Raw genomic sequence first — 16,981 nt, forward strand, 5'->3', positions numbered from 1 at the left:
GAAATTAAACACAGCTAAACCTAATACATAATGTAATCAATAATGTTCTCGATTTGAGAGAGAGCCATTCACACTTCTTCAACCATTTGGATTGTTATTTTCCCACAATTATGTCTCGTTACGTTCATGATAATGCGTTCCTGAGATTGAAATCTATTCATTCATTTAACGAAGTTTAAATTTATCTCAAAATGCTTGCCAGTAGTTTCATCAAAGTGCGTCATTTATGTTAATTAGCTGCACTCGATCACAAGATTTAAAACAAATCATGTATGTTCGAGGAAACTCAATGAGCCTGTGCGCAAAGAATTCTATAAGCAGCATACCCGCGTATCGATTTTTACTTTACAACAATGATTAACTCAAGTTAATAAAATCATTTATCGTGTGCATGCAGCTTATAAACTCACTCATATTATAATTTCGGGCAAGGTGATGATGTGGACATTTTAACCAGTCGGTGGCCTCATGAAACCACAGCAAATAGTCATAGGAGCAACACTTTAACAATTAAACAAAACCCGACAAAACCACACCCATCAGGTGGGATACCACGATATAACACCCTCAAACAAAATAGTAGATATGAATTGTATGCAAATATTAATTAGCATATTCTTTGACATTACTATATATGGTGTATGTATGCTAGCTTGCTACTGCATACAAATATCACCAATTAGTAGTAAGTGATTCAATGGCACTGCCCGGTGAAGAAGAGTCCACTCATGAGCTTGTTATTGCTCACGCTCAAGTATGGAATCACATCTACAAATTCATTCTGCCCATATCCCTAAAATGTGCGATTGAATTAAATATACCAGATATCATCAAAAATCATGGCAAGCCAATGACCCTTGCTGAATTAATCAGTGCTCTCCCCATCAACAAAGCCAAATCTCATTGCGTTCATCGTATAATGCGTGTTTTAGTCCATTCCAAGTTCTTCATCAAAGTTGATACCAAGGACGAAAACAAACAAAACGAGGGTTATTGGCTAACGCCGTCGTCTAATCTCCTTCTAAAAGACTCACCCTTATGTGTTGCACCTTTTTTGCTAGCCGTACTTGACCCAAATCTGATGGGGTCATGCTATAGTATAAGTGAATGGTTGGCAGATGATCATGCAACACCATTTGAGACGGCGTATGGGTTTATGTTCTGGGAGAAAGCAAAGAGAGCGAACAGCCTGAATGAGCTGTTCAACGAAGCCATGGCTTGTGACTCACGGTTCGTGAGCCATGTGATGCTTAAAGATTGTGAGAAGTTGTTCGAGGGAGTGGAGTCTTTGGTCGATGTAGGAGGTGGAACAGGGACGATGGCTAAAGCTATTGCTGATGCATTTCCTGAGATGAAGTGCACAGTTCTTGATCTCCCACATGTTGTTTCTGGCTTGGAGGGGTTCGGTAACTTGAACTATGTTGGGGGAGACATGTTCGCGGAAATTCCTACAACTGATGTTGTTTTACTGAAGGTATGTGCAACTCTCTTATGTTATACGTAAATATGAGATTTTCTTAGTCAAACCAATCAAATATCCTCCGAGGACATCTCAATCTATAAACGTGACTAAAAAAGAAACTGACAGATGATTTAAAAGTCTAAAATTACAAACCCGAATAATTTTGCGTTGTTTTAATTGTAAAAATATAATTTTTTTTTTACCTAAGTACAGTATATGTGACAACCTGGACCAAATAAAAACATCAATTTTCCTTTCAATGACCTTTTCTTTTTTTAATATTTGACCGAATAGTCATATTGACAATATATATTCATGTGGCACAAACAATTAACAGTGGATACTACACGATTGGAATGACAAAAATTGCATCAAAATATTGAAGAAATGCAAAGATGCAATCCTCAGAAAGGAGAGGAGAGGCAAAGTGGTAATCATTGAGATAGTTTTAGGGTATAACGAAGAAAACGATACAGTAAAAGAAGATCAACTCTTCTTCGATATAGCAATCATGGTTGATATAAATGGAAAAGAAAGAAGTGAGAGAGAATGGGAGAAGTTGTTTATTGATGCTGGATTCAGTAGCTACAAGATCACTCATGCATTAGGTGTGAGATCTATTATTGAAGTTTATCCTTGAATCTACATGCATGTTTAATTTGGTGTCAATTATACATACATATATATATATATATATATATATATATATATATATATATATATAATTTGTCGGTCCATTGTTCCATTTTAATATGTCGCATGTTGTGATTCATTGGATGGTTTAATTAATTTGTACGATTCGATGATCTTTCAATGTTGACCTCCACCGGCTTATTGGTAAAATGTGATAAAATGTTTTGGTCTGTAATTTATCATCCTTCTTGCTCCTACACAACAAATACATCTTTGATAAACTTAGATAATCAAGTTTTCAATTTGGAATATATTATGTTATAATATAAAAAAATTTATTGGAAGTAATTATTGTAATGGAAACGACCACAACATATATTGTGAAAAATAGCCTGGAGAGAAAGATATATCCTTATTTTTTAAATATTTTAAATGAAGGAAATTTGAAAATGAGTGGAATTCATTGAACAAATTAAATATCTATTAAGATTGTTTAAGATAAGCACTGAAGGTCAAAAGATAAACCCGACCATAGTTTTCAATAACTGTGAAACCAAAATTAAACTAAATCATTTTCTTGGTTTGAATTCCAAAATCGGAACTAGAATAGGTAACATATGGTTCAGTTCCGGTTCCCAGAAATAAGGAACCTCAACCACATGAAACCGGTATTAGAATCATAAATTAATTTAAAATTTTAATATCTTTTAGTATATATAGGTACTTTAAATTATATTATTAAACTATTTAATCTTTACATATTCAATTTTGACTTCTTATATTTATTTATTTCTTTTGAAATAAAACTAAGTATTAACATTATTTCATGATATCATTATTAAACATTTGGTTTCATCGTCTGTATTGTTATTTTTTTCTTTAAATTTAAACGAATAAATTTTCGTTCCAACCATAACCGAAACTATTATAAATCTGAATCGGAACCGTATCTAAGTTGTTTGGTTTTGATTTCACTTTAATTAAAACTTCGGTCCAAAATACGACTTCATCTTAGCTCATAAATGATCGATTGTATGAAATTATATTTGAATACATGAGAAAAAGTGTTACATCGAATGTTGGTGGAAGTCACCTCTTTGACCCACGGTAGTCACTCTAAAAAAATGTATAATTACTTCAGTATTATTGATTTCACTTGAATTGTAGCAATTTACCGTTTTTCCTCTCATGATACATCATATTGAACTATTATATTGTTACATTATAGTTCGAATTTTTATAAGAAGTAAGTTAAACTTTATCATCACTAAGTACTAAAAGACTTAACCTCTATTATCATTTCTATTATTGTAAATGCCAAATATCGCAGTACCAGAGTCTGAACCAGATCGAACTAGAAAAATTAGAAGTATTATAAAATGATCTTGTGTGCTTTCCTATCTAATTTGAAATATGTACCTTACTATATCTAAAGTGATGGGTTGTCATGTTAAATATGTTAGCTGGTAATTATATAAAATGTACAAACGTTTCCTCTACTGATAGTAATTATGATTATTTATAACTCGGTGTCCACAACATTAAAAAAATGTAGAAACAAAGATGTTGAAAAGACTTTTTTATATCATGAAAAATAATAAAAATATAAAATTATGAGTTATTAAGATAAATGAAAGAGAAATTAAACAATTATATGTTTTAAACAATGTTATGTATGTATATATAAGAAAATTTAATTTATTAATGCATATGTACATGAACTAACTATATTTATCATATTAACATCAAAACAAAATAAATAAATAAAAAAACATTACATTATTTCATTTCAATAGTTAATTTTAACAAAACAATATGTTTTTGGGTGCAAAGCACATCTTTTTTCCTATCATTATAAATAAGCAAAGAACAAGGCTAATTCTCCAGCTACCTCTATATCAGGTACTAGTTGACTCGAACAGTGCCACTCATTTTCACGTATATATTATGTATATAACAATAAGATATTTTATGTGCGTCGTGAATCATATCATATATATACAATTATACATTATACCAATCAAACTTAAATATAGTTTTAAAAATAGTTGGACAAGAAATCTAGTCATTTGACTTTGAGCATGATAACAACTTCCCCGTTTTAATTTATCTTTACGTAAACATCTATTCTTTTTATTATTATTAGATCAGATAACGTGTTTTTATGGTGTTATTTTCATATTGCTATAATTCGCTGTCAATTCAGATTTTTTGTCTCATTTTAACATTGTCTGATCGTGTGTGTGTGTGTGTATATATATATATATAGAGTTTATGTTAGCTAATGTATTCCTTGCCGTTTAATGTTAAATGATTAAATGGCACTGCCCGGTGAAATAGAGTCGACTCATGAGCTTCTTAATGCCCATGCTCAAGTTTGGAATCACATCTTCAAATTCATTCTGCCCATGTCCCTAAAATGTGCGGTTCAATTAAATATACCAGATATCATCAAAAATCATGGCAAGCCAATGACCCTTTCTGAATTAATCAGTGCTCTCCCCATCAACAAAGCCAAATCCCAATATATTCATCGTATAATGCGAGTTTTGGTCCACTACAAATTCTTTATCAAAGTTGATATCAAGGACGAAAACGAACAAAACGAGAGTTATTGGCTAACACCGTCCTCTAATTTCCTTTTGAAAGACTCACCCTTATGTGTTACCCCTTATTTGCTACTTGTACTCGACCCAACTCTGATGAAGCCATGGAATAGTATGAGTGAATGGTTGGCAGATGATTGTGTAACAGCGACTGAAACGACACATGGTTTGAAGTTTTGGGAGCTAGCAAAGACAATTACCAACCTGAATGAGCTGTTCAATGAAGCCATGGCGGGTGATACACGGTTCGTGAGCCATGTGATGCTTAAAGATTGTGAGAAGTTGTTCGAGGGAGTGGAATCTTTGGTCGATGTAGGAGGTGGAACGGGGACGATGGCTAAAGCTATTGCTGATACATTCCCCAAGATGAAGTGCACGGTTCTTGATCTTCCACATGTTGTTTCTGGCTTGGAGGGGGTCAGTAACTTGAACTATGTTGGGGGAGACATGTTCCAGGCGATTCCTACTGCTGATGTTGTTTTATTAAAGGTATTTCCAATACTCTTATATTATACATAATTATGAGATTTTTTTTGGGATCAAACCAATCAAATTATCTGTTGAGATTGGGATGAGTACATGTGACAAAAAGGACCAAATGAAAACATAATTTTCCCTTCAATTTCTTTTTTTTTTTGTTAAAAAATATTTGACCGTGAGAATATTCACATGTTTTAACAATATCCATATGATACAAACAATTAACAGTGGATATTACACAACTGGAACGATGAAGGTTGCATCAAAATATTAAAGAAATGCAGAGATGCAATCCTCAGAAAGGAGAGGAGAGGAAAGGTAATAATCATCGACATAGTTTTGAGGTACAACGAAGAAAGCGATACAATAAAAGAAGATCAACTCTTCTTTGACATCGGGATGATGGTTTATTTAAATGGAAAAGAAAGAAGTGAGAAAGAATGGGAGAAGTTGTTTCTTGACGCTGGATTCAGCAGCTACAAGATTACTCCTGCATTAGGTGTGAGATCTATTATTGAAGTTTATCCTTGAATCTAATACAGTTCCGAATAATACATGAATAACTCATATTTGTCTGTCCATAGTTTCCATTAATTCATTGGATGGTTGGTTCGATTTGCATGATTCAGAGTTCACAAATACATAACGTTCATTTAACCTTGCTAACAATCCTATAAAACCCACCTTAAATTCATCCTAGAGTATTCGAACAACTTCACAAAACCTGAGTATTACCACAAAGACTAACTTAACATTCATCATAAAATAGCACGATTTCCCCAAAACCGACGGTTTTTCTGCGGCACTTCATATCAATTTCATTTTATATTAGCATTTGTAAAATTTCATTAAATATTCAATCCAATAATTATGAGCTAGTAATTTCCAACAGGCTGCTAGAATCTCATCTCCAAGAAGGAATAAGACAAGTAGCTTCATTGTGAAATGCAATACACACACACACACACATATACACACACACCCCTTACTAATTAGTAGTATATTTTAAATGTCACATCAAATATTTGGATTTCCCATAATTAATAAGGTGTGTGTGTATATTTTAAATGTCACATCAAATATTTGGATTTCCCATAATTAAATTTTCTAAGTCATTGCAGTGGAGAAATTAAATTTGGGACATTTTAAAAACGGTCCAGGCATTAATTTAATTGAGGCTACGGATCAAAATTGAATGTTTAAAAAAACCCAGATGCTCGAATGGCAGTGTACTGGTCCGAAATGAGATGAAAAAAAGACCAGTTTTGTGGAATTTTAAATTTATCTTTCTTTTATTTTCTTTTCTTGGTAAAGTTCATATATACATACATATGCGTGCATGCGTGTGTATATACATGAGTGATGCTACATATACATCAATATTTGTACATCAAATCTTACGTCACAAAAAAATAAATGCAAAAATTTAGTGTCAAAATCTCATGATATATTGAATATAAAATCTCAATATGTAAATATCGATATACGATATGTATATTTAATAACACCATTTCTTTTATATGCTACGAATTGAGGGTATTAAATTATATCAGCTAGTTTTGTGATACGTATACCTTTTACATGTTTACTAGTATTCCGACAATGAATATATACATCACTCTAGCAAACAAACAAAACTGCAATATAAAATTTTTATATTTGAAATCCATTGTAACACTCGCTCAATGTATAAAATTTATTCACAAAGTCGAGTATAAACAATAAAAATAAGTGTATATAAAACATTATACATATGTTTGTGTGGGATATATTACTTATAATAAACAATAAAGAATTTAACTAGTTTGTTTTTCCTTTTTTTTTTTTTTTTTTTTTTCAGATTTCCTCCGACAAAACCTGCCTCATTTTAGTAACTAAATCACCAGTGAGCAAGAACCGGTCTTCATCATAATTTTCTCCCACCATTTTCGCATTAACCCTAAAACCCATCTAAATCACATCTCCGACTATTCCAATCAATCAAAACATTTCACCTAAGTGTCTACTTGGCCCCTTTCACAATTTACTACCATGAACACCAACTTTTTTTGTTGTAAGATGTTAATATTTCTTACAACGTTAACATTAGGCATGATCATGGTTGAGCCAATATCATCCAACATGCAAGATCCTAAAACATACGGTACTCATGCACGGATACTACGCAAATGTGATGAAGATGTTGGTGATTGCACTCGCACATATGATGAAGAACTAGATGTGGGATTCGATGATAGCCGGCGATTTTTTGCACAATCGCGATATATAAGCTATGGCGCGTTACAAAGGAACAATGTTCCTTGCAATGTTAGAGGAAATTCTTACTACAATTGCAACTCGCATCAACAGGCGAATCCGTATAACCGAGGTTGCACCCAGATCACGCACTGCGCGAGGAATAACCATTGAAGATACATGTGGATTCGATAAGATTTTTGTTTTTCAAATTTTGATTGTGAAAATGCATGGTTAGTTTATATGTATTTCGATTTTGTCTGAACATTAAGTGAAGGGATTAACTAGCTAATCTACCGTTTATTGTGAAGCTGCATGGTTTATTTTGGTCTATTTGCTTATATTGTCACGCCCCACCTTCACTCTGAGGTTCTCGATTTCCAAATCTAAAATTTTTCTGGTCTTTATAGAATTTTTTTTAGAAAAAAATGGTACCGAGGAGTTATATTCATGATTAGGACGGATTAATAGAAAATTGTGCTTTTATGTTATTTGGTATGATAAAACCTTATTAAATTTTTCCCAAATTAATTTGCATATTTGTACTTTTGCATAATTTAAATCTAATTTCTATTTATTCATGTTATATTTGTGTGTCAATAATTAATTTTTGCTGCATGTTGTGCCCTCGTGTTGACAACAACATAGCACAACACTAACTTCTGATACACACAATATATTAATTTACGTAATGATCAACCGGTCTTTCAACAATTAATAGTTAGTACTCTCACTTAATATTAATTATTAAGTTTCTAATGTAATTTAAATGCTTCGGTCATTTGATTTTCACGAAAAAGAAAGATGATTCAGTTGATTGGTGACAATGGATAACAAAGAACCGTTCTATTAGCAGGACGAAATTGTTTCATTGATTAAGCTTTAAAAAAAACAACCAACAATAAGGTGGTAAATCAATTAAAAAAAAACTTTGAACGGAAAACGGAGATCGAACTCCAATTGACAAACTGATGTAAATTCATCAAATTAAAAACATGGAATATTACGGTAACCGCCGAACAGAAGAACCCTGGAGCAGAGAAAATTAAGCACTAGAATCTGATGCAGATATTGCGAGAACATTGTTCGGAGGAGGGTTTGCATGCGGCGGTGCAGGGTGGTGTTTCTCCACTGCGGGCTCAGGAGCACCATTTTTATTCTTCGGAGATGGTGACGAAGGGGTTGGAGCTTTCTTAGATGAAGATGATGGTGGAGAATGAGACGGCGCTTTGGCTGATGGATTTTGTGAGTGGGTTGGAGCTGCAGCAGGAGCTTTCTTGGGCGCAGATGATGGTTGAGAACGAGACGGTGGTACCACTGGCTGTGCGTGTAATGGGGTCTTAGCTGGAGCCTGAGTAGGAGCTTTCTTGGGCGAAGAAGGTGGTTGAGAATGAGATGGAGGTACCACTGACGGGGCGTGTGGGGATTTAGCTGAAGCTCCTGTTGGAGATTTAGCAGGAGCTTTATTGGGTGACGATGCTGTTTGGGGATGACAGGGTGATATCGCTGGCGGCTGGTGTGATGGGCTTATGGCAGATGGAGTTGGAGCTTTTTTGTCCGAGGATTGTGACGGGGAATGAGACGGTGGCACCATTGGTGGGGCGTGTGTTGGGACTTTGGCTGATGGAGTTGGAGCTTGGGCAGGAGCTTTCTTGGGTGAAGATGGCGTTTGAGAATGAGAGGGTGATGCCACTGGCGGTGCGCGGGATGTGGTTTTGGCTGATGGAGTTGGAGCTTGAGTAGGAGCTCTCTTGGGTGAAGATGATGGTTGAGAAAGCGAGGGTGATAACACTGGCGGCACGTGTGAGGGGGGTTTGGCTGATGAAGTTGGAGCTTGAGAAGGAGCTCCCTTGGGCGGGGCGTGTTTTGGGGTTTTGGCCGATGGAGATGGAGAAGGGGTCTTGGCTGCGGGGGCTTTGGAAGGTGCTGGCGAATGATGAGTTGGAGCCAGTGTAGGAACTTTGTTGGACGGGGGCATAGATGGAGAACCAACAGGTGACGCGTGTTTGGGTACAGGAGCATTATGGGATGGGGTCGGAGAGTGGGAAGGTGGTATCACCGTTGGCACATGAGTGGGAGGCTTCGCCGCAGGTGAAGGAGAGGGCAGAGGAAGCGGTGGAGCAGTGTGGTTCATGTTGCCGCGGTGATCCGAAAGGACTTGAACAATAAGCTTCTGATCACCTTTCTCACAGTGTTGTGCATGGCCACTAATAAAGAAGAACAACCCCGATCTTGTCAACTTGAACTTCGTGTTTCCATCCTTGAAAAGTTTAATGGGATCATCTTTGTTGCATCTTTTGTAATCTTTTTTGCTTACAACAAGGACCGAATCGCCTCCTTTCTTATATTTGAACACTGCATGCATGCAAAATTATATACATGATTTATGCACATTATATATAGTGACGTCTAGCACGAATATTTAAGACGCGGATTACAAATATATACATACACGTGTGTATTTATTTGCATGTGTATGTATAGGAGCTACATACCGAGGATGTCATTGATTTGGAAACGATTTCTTTTAGCCCAATGGTTGTACGATTCATCAGACGGATCAACAACCCAACCTTCGTCTTCACCAACATAGAATGTACTAGCTTGAGATGAACACAAAAACGCCATTGAAATTGCTACCACAAAGTTCATCATCCAAAACGCCATTGATAATAATAATTAATGATAATAATTATGTTTATTAGAATAGAATATGCAAACTGCAATCGCAAAGATAAAGAGAACGAACGCTTAAAGGGTTGCTGATGTGAAATGTGTTCTCTTGGCCTATTTATATTCATCGGATAGCGTATTTATTGCAAGACTTTTGGCCTTCTGTTTTCGACGTTATTTTATGGGATTTAATTTAATTTATTTATGTTTAAAATAAATATTAACGAGGCAGGCGTTTAGGATATATATTTCTCAGGTTGTATTAGCGGTTGTAAACTTGCAACATAATGTGATATAAATGTGCGTCATGTCAAATTTAAAATAAGTATAATCCATTTAATAAGTATAATCAAACTTTAATCAACTATTTTTTGAAGAAAATAATTATATTAGAAATACTTATTTTCTTAAATAAATTAAATTGTTGACCAAATAAACTCGAGGAGGTTTTTTTTTTTTTTTAAATAATTGACCAAGACACCCACGACTTAAAATCTAATAAAAGCTGCTGCGGTCTTCTTTTCTTTGAATTGATGGTCTTCTCTCTTTGCTACTAATTAATAATACTTAATACATTGCTATGTGCTCCTTAAATAATCACTAATGTACGTGTGACTAGAAGTGGTCAAAGGATTGGGATGTTTTCTATATTCTCCCTAATTATTATATTTAGAATAATTATTTCTCTTAAAAATGATTCTTTTCTTGAATATCTACACTACAACGAAAACGGATGATTATTTTCTTGAATATCTACACTACAACAAAAACGGCATACGACAACGAATTTTATCCGTTGTCGTAGCCTTTTTAAAACTGTTGTAACTGAGGGTGTTGTTGAGGTCCGTTCAACGACGGTTTATTAAACCGTCGCTAATTAGCAATCAAGAGCGTCACTAATTTTAGCGACGGTCTTCAATCAAGATTTCTGTCGCTAATTTATTTCGAAAAATAAAATTTTTTTTTTAATAATTTAATAAATATAAAAGAAACTAATAATCGAAACTAAAATCGTGTGAGAGAGAAAAATTTTAAGTGTTGTGAAGTAGTAAAATCGTGTAAGAAAGAAAAATTTTGAGTGTTATGAAGTAGTGAGAAAAATTTTAAGTGTTGTGTGAAGTGATAAAATTGTGTAAGAGAAAAAAATTTAAGTGTTGTGAAGTGTTTTGGACGAAAATGGACCGAAAACGAGGTTATTTATAGAGATTTTGCGACGGTTCTTAGATAAATCGTTGTTAATTTTAAATAAGCGACGGTTTTCATAAAACCGTCGCTAAATGTAGCGACGGTTTTAGAAAAACCATCGCATGTTTTAATTATGCGACGGTTTGGTTTAAACCGTCGCTCAATGAAGCGATGTTTTATACATTGAATATAAAAAGATCAATTTAGTTTACATAAAATAATTATATAGATATTTTTATTGATATTTATATAAAAAAATCAGGATAATTAGACTAGTCGTGTATATTCGCCGTGAACACTGAATACAAATTGGTATCCATTTCGAAAATATTAATTGTACTAAAATTCTTCATACATATTTTCCAATTAACATTAGTAAAAAAAGGTAATTCACATGTTTGACGTTTCATAGTTTGTATCAAAAGACGAGGAATAACACACACTGTCAAATTATGAACTAATGAATATTTAACATAATAACTTCAATAGCATTATTTTTGTTTGATCACCACATTTGTATTGGAGTACCCTATTCTACCAATCATTAGAGGATACTTTGAAATGGTTTACAAAATACACAACTTTACCAAGTACACTGGGTTAATTACTCGAGCAAACTGAGATACAGATTTGGGGTAATTACTCCAAATCTTTTGTTACTTCCGCTGAAGCTTAAACCTTGAAACGGGTTTGGAGCTCGGTGCACCAGCCAGATCTGCAGTTGAATTCGTTTTGATGTTATGAGTATGCTCTACAATTGAACCAGTAAAGGCCTGTACCAGAAAAAAGAAACAAACATTTATCAGTAGAGTAGCTTGCTTCGACAGTATGACTGTAATGGAGATGTGCTTGGATTAAACAATGGGCAGGATAGGAAGAAGCATTATGAAATAGATTCACAATGTCATGTCTTGTTTAAAACAAAACGCAAGTGCCGCTGACAAGAGGTAACAGATCATCAAGAATCATTCAATTGCAAGTGACAGAGAAGTAGTCAACCCAGGTTCTTAAGTTGACTTTCTAATTCAACACTAGATCAACTCCAAATATATAAGAAAAACAAGGTTTTGTTTCACTCACTTAGCATGGAGATTGTCTCCACATTTCGTTTGCACGTTGATATAAACTAGTATAGTTGTAAATTTACAATTGTCTCGTGCTATATCTTGACGAAGGTTTTGACTGTCTCACAAGTCACGACCATCCAAAGCTATATATGGTATGGGATAGGTTGTTAAACCACAAGTTCCAAAATGTTAGAGGTTTGTAACAGAGGATCTCAGACCATGAAAAACCCTTTTTTACGATCCTTATCCTGCAGACAACCACTCATAGAACTTAAAAGTTGCAGTTTCAGTGGAACCAAAGGTTGACAGAGCAGCAATCTCATTCACCAATACCATGTGACCCGTTGATCAAAAACACCAACAAATTGATGGGAAACTCAATAAAGACCAGGATTTCATTGGTACAAAGATAAGAAACAAAACATACCATGTTACTGGCAGTAAGAGGAACTTGAAATTTCTCCTTTACTTCAGGAACCTCTGAGGCCTTACTCACCACACTGCTGTTGACAGATGGATAACTCCCACGTGAAGAGCCATCTAAGCCTACAGGAGCAGAGTAGAGTTCAAATAGCACAAAAAACTAGTCAAGACAATCAATATGGGGCTGAAATACATATCTATTGTTAGAACGGCCAACTTTTGTCCACATTTTATCTTGGTGACTTCACTTATGCCAGTAAAAAGGAAAACAATAGACTCATCTTTGATAATTCAGAAGTTATCGTGGATCCAATCATCCAGATGCTTTTTAACATTTTTAAATACTCAATCTATCTAATAAATTTGACCCAGGTTTCCATGGCAAGCTACTGGTCAGGGTTAGGGTGATCAAAAGGACAGCTATGAAAATAATGGAGTAAATGATTGTACTCATGATCCGGGTAGCAAGGTGAAAGTTACTTTAGAAGCCAAAAGAACGGGCTTAGCAATGCATATTGATTAGGTATAAGTATACCTTTAGACACCGGCGGTACCTCTGGAGTTTGAGCCTGAATAAAAAAAAACAATGAATGGAATCATACACTACTATTACACAAGGGCTTAGCAATGCATGTTGATTAGGTCACTATTACAACCTAAGGCATCATTCACTTGTACCTGTGAACTTCTAACTTGGTCGATAGAAAATGGACTGATACTGTCATCTAGCACCTTTGGTATCTGCTCATCCTCCTCATATTCATTGGCTTTTTCCGCTTCTTCCTCTTCTTTTTCTAGTTCAGCAATTCGTGAGAATATGCGTGCATATTCTTCATCTTCAACTTCAGCTTTTGTATCATCCTCCTCGATGAAACGGGTAAAAGATTTATCCTCTGATATTTGAGAAACAACGAATCATGACCTATAACCTCCAAATCATCAAAATTAAAATGTGCCAATTCTCAGAAAAAGCACCGGATTGCAGCATAACAATGTGCATTATTTCGATACTTAAACTCCGGTTCATGAAATAAAAAATGCTTTTCTGTATTTTGAAAAAATACTACACCATGATTAAATATATCAATGTCCTTTCATATGTAATGTTTCCTTGGCATGTTTGGCGAGTTTGGACCCAAATTCTTCGAACAAATTCTTCTTCAGTTATATTTCCTACCAATCTCACCGCACAGGGTGTAGAAAAAAAATTGCTGCATTTCACATCAATAGCTATTACCAAGAATACAGACCAGGCTACAGCAATAATTGATTCTGGCACCAACAACATAATAAGAATCAATACAAATAAGCAAGTTTGAATTTCCCATTTCCTTTCGCTGGATAAATACAAGGTAAAACAAAAGCTTCAGTTTAAAAGAAAGAGAGATGTGAAAATACATTGAACCTTACAAAAAAAAGTAACATGTGAACAATTGTAGTCACCCAGCTCAATAGCTTCATTGTAAAGCAAGAAAACAATTTTAGATAAAATAGAACCTGCCTGCTCTATGTAATGTCTCAGAAGAACCTTCTTCTTGATAATCTTCCCTTATATCTACTAGACCCTCCTATCAAACATTTCATCAAAAGAATAAGAATCTAAGGTAAGCAAACAAGGGGGAGAATAATGAATTCGTGAAACTCAAAATTAACATGTCCATAGACCATGAAATGCACATTTACGATTAATAACTATGTACAGATTTGCAATTAAATAATTAGTTAATGAAAACATTTAAATTAAGAAACAAGTCAGGGTTAACAGTGAGTATGGTCTAATTAATATACATGTAGGCAAAAGCATTTGGATCAACTTCGACAAACTAGCTCAATAAAATTCATACAACAAAAGTTTATATTAAATGCAGTACATGTCAGGATCTTTCTTTGCAAAAAAAAATATCGCCAGTCATTTTTGATCCAATGATGATCCAGGTTAGGAAGTCCCCGCAGATGCTGATAGGTAATCGCGGATTTCAAACCCATCCTAACCTTCAAGCGAATTTTTGTTTATCATCATTCTATGAAACAAATAACAAATCTAGAGAGTAACCCAAGTGGAACTCAAAAAATTACATATCACTCGCCAAGAGAAAGGGTGAGAAAGCACAACGCGCCAACACCTATTACACAACATAATTTACAGATTGTTCTAGAGACTATTTAATCTTTGATTTATCATGCATCCATACGTAACTTTGCCTGTAGGAAGCAAACGTAAAGTAAAACTTAATCTTTCTTTAGCTTTTGGGACAATTTAACACTTTGTTTAAACGTGCACGGAAAACACTAATACTAACTATCTAATGATCCTTTCTCTGCAGTTTTCAGAACTACCAGAGGTCATATTCCCAAACGAGAGAACAAGAGAAGATGAAATTAAAAAAAAATATTTGTGAACAAAGTTAACAGCTTACTGCTGACTCAGAAGCTGTAGCACCAAAGAATGAAGCCTCAGTCATTAGGTCCTCCATAATAGCCTTGAGAGACTCAACTTGAGTCTCCAAGGCCTTGCCTCGTCTTTTCAAAATCTCAGCTGTCTGCTTGGAAGTCCTATCAGCATAGTAACCTTCTCCTAAGAGAACCTGAGGACCGGACAAAAAGTATTTTACTTGCTTTTATTATGAAAAGTTCTGATGATCTTCTTGAATATTGGTTTTCCAACATCCATCGGCTAAAGAATAGTGATTATCAAGTTTTGTACATCAACGTAAGTGTTTTAACTCCAAAGAAACATAAATGCATCTCCAAGGAAAAAAATGCTTTGATTTAGTACAGAAGCAGAATAATTTTAAATGAATTTCAGTTTTTTATATAATGATGCAAAATTTGAACATAAAATCCACCAAGTTCTTAACAAATCCAACAAAAGTCGTCGTCAAACACACACAAGGCTAAATACTGTTCGATGTCAGTGATTTTTTTCAAAAATCAATTTGCGTCACATTTAATAAAGTTACACAAAATGCTCCCAAAAATAGATCATGGTTAAATAAAAGTTCTCAAGTTTAATTCGAGCAAGAAGAGCATTAGATACTATGAATTTGGCACAAATTTAGGTCAGAATTTCACCCTTCAATTAGTAGCTTTATCGATTAAATCACACTTTTATGTAAAGACAATTTAGCAGGTGAATAGCCCATGCCCTACAGAAGAATATGTGTTATAATCCCAAAAACTATAGTAGTTACGTTCAAATATATTACCAAAAACTCATTGGTGTGAATCAATCGACCAGGAAAAAATGCTGCCTTTCCAAAAGGAACCTAAAAACCAAGACAGAAACACTGCTATGTCATACATGGGGCACATAAATTCATATTAAAAATCCAAAGATAAAACTTCATTCACCATGATATGGTGGCTGATTTCGTCTGGAAGTTTCTGTACAAGGTTTATGAGGTTCACGTTATCGTTGATGAAACCCTTGAGTTGGCTTAGCTGCTGTTTGCGTTCAGCAATCGTCTCCTCCACCAGTTTTGTGGCTTTCTGAGCTTCCTCTGCCGGGAAAAGGGACGATAGTGGCGTCACGATCCCCTTCCTCTCCGATGGTCTCGAGTCCATGTAACCTTTAAACAATGCCGCCGGTTTAGGGCCTATACAAACCTCAAGTAGAACTAACGATTTCAAGCTCGAACTTTTGGTAATTTTAACCGATTCTGAATGATTATACAATGGAGTAAAACAAAAACACTACGAGACTTCTAGAAATCAAAATCAACCGTAATTTGAGTTGGCAGTCAAATTGGGGTTTAAGCTGGGAGAGAGCAGAGTGCTCATCAATAAAATACTACACAAAATTAAAGAAAAAACCGCAGCTTAACGAAGCGACGATTAATAACTATGTACACAAAATTGACGTTTTTTGAAAATATCATAGCCTGATGAAACGAGGTTTTTAATCAACCTGTTAAAGAAAAAATTAAAATTAATCAAAATACTATACAAAATTTCATAAATAAAATACTACAAAAATTAAAACTAAATATTAAATTTTTCGTAAAAAAAACTATTTAAAAACCTGACGTGCGCGAAAATATGAAGAGCACACCGACGAACTAATCTACGAAATTAGTACGAAAAAATGTTAGTACAAAGTAAAAAAAACCGAAACTTGAAAAAAATTGATAGAGTTTCGCTACGGCCAGATAAGAAAAGCGAAAATCGATGAAGAAAATGATCGCGAAAGTGGGTATATATAGAATTATAACGACTTT

At 34.5% G+C, this 16,981-nt stretch overlaps 4 protein-coding genes across 5 annotated transcripts; 2 read left to right on the forward strand and 2 right to left on the reverse strand.

The window, feature by feature from the left end:
• Window positions 1–623: 623 nt before the first annotated feature.
• Window positions 624–2,131, forward strand: LOC142527023 (putative O-methyltransferase 3). The gene is made up of 2 exons (XM_075631723.1): window positions 624–1,474; window positions 1,800–2,131. The coding sequence occupies exons 1-2, from the start codon at window positions 698–700 to the stop codon at window positions 2,100–2,102; spliced, it is 1,080 nt and encodes a 359-aa protein (XP_075487838.1). The 5' UTR covers window positions 624–697; the 3' UTR covers window positions 2,103–2,131.
• A 2,256-nt stretch (window positions 2,132–4,387) lies between these two features.
• On the forward strand, window positions 4,388–5,750 carry LOC142526994 (trans-resveratrol di-O-methyltransferase-like). The gene is made up of 2 exons (XM_075631699.1): window positions 4,388–5,190; window positions 5,410–5,750. The coding sequence occupies exons 1-2, from the start codon at window positions 4,414–4,416 to the stop codon at window positions 5,710–5,712; spliced, it is 1,080 nt and encodes a 359-aa protein (XP_075487814.1). The 5' UTR covers window positions 4,388–4,413; the 3' UTR covers window positions 5,713–5,750.
• Window positions 5,751–8,360: 2,610 nt separating this feature from the next.
• LOC142527753 (uncharacterized) lies at window positions 8,361–10,048 on the reverse strand. The gene is made up of 2 exons (XM_075632667.1): window positions 9,912–10,048; window positions 8,361–9,771 (listed from the first exon to the last, which is right to left on the reverse strand). The coding sequence occupies exons 1-2, from the start codon at window positions 10,042–10,044 to the stop codon at window positions 8,462–8,464; spliced, it is 1,443 nt and encodes a 480-aa protein (XP_075488782.1). The 5' UTR covers window positions 10,045–10,048; the 3' UTR covers window positions 8,361–8,461.
• A 1,674-nt stretch (window positions 10,049–11,722) lies between these two features.
• On the reverse strand, window positions 11,723–16,899 carry LOC142527232 (uncharacterized). 2 transcript variants are annotated; one of them, XM_075631972.1, is made up of 9 exons: window positions 16,786–16,899; window positions 16,116–16,333; window positions 15,971–16,030; window positions 15,182–15,349; window positions 14,266–14,332; window positions 13,443–13,657; window positions 13,300–13,333; window positions 12,769–12,887; window positions 11,723–12,047 (listed from the first exon to the last, which is right to left on the reverse strand). In XM_075631972.1, exons 2-9 carry the CDS (start codon window positions 16,326–16,328, stop codon window positions 11,931–11,933), a joined length of 993 nt encoding a protein of 330 aa, XP_075488087.1. In that variant the 5' UTR covers window positions 16,329–16,333; window positions 16,786–16,899; the 3' UTR covers window positions 11,723–11,930. The 2 variants fall into 2 exon arrangements, with proteins under 2 accessions (XP_075488087.1, XP_075488086.1); XM_075631971.1 differs by lacking the exon at window positions 16,786–16,899 and having other exon boundaries at window positions 16,116–16,756.
• Between the last annotated feature and the right edge of the window lie 82 nt (window positions 16,900–16,981).

This window comes from Primulina tabacum, chromosome 15 (assembly GCF_025594145.1).
Source record: "Primulina tabacum isolate GXHZ01 chromosome 15, ASM2559414v2, whole genome shotgun sequence".
Lineage (NCBI taxonomy): Eukaryota > Viridiplantae > Streptophyta > Magnoliopsida > Lamiales > Gesneriaceae > Primulina > Primulina tabacum.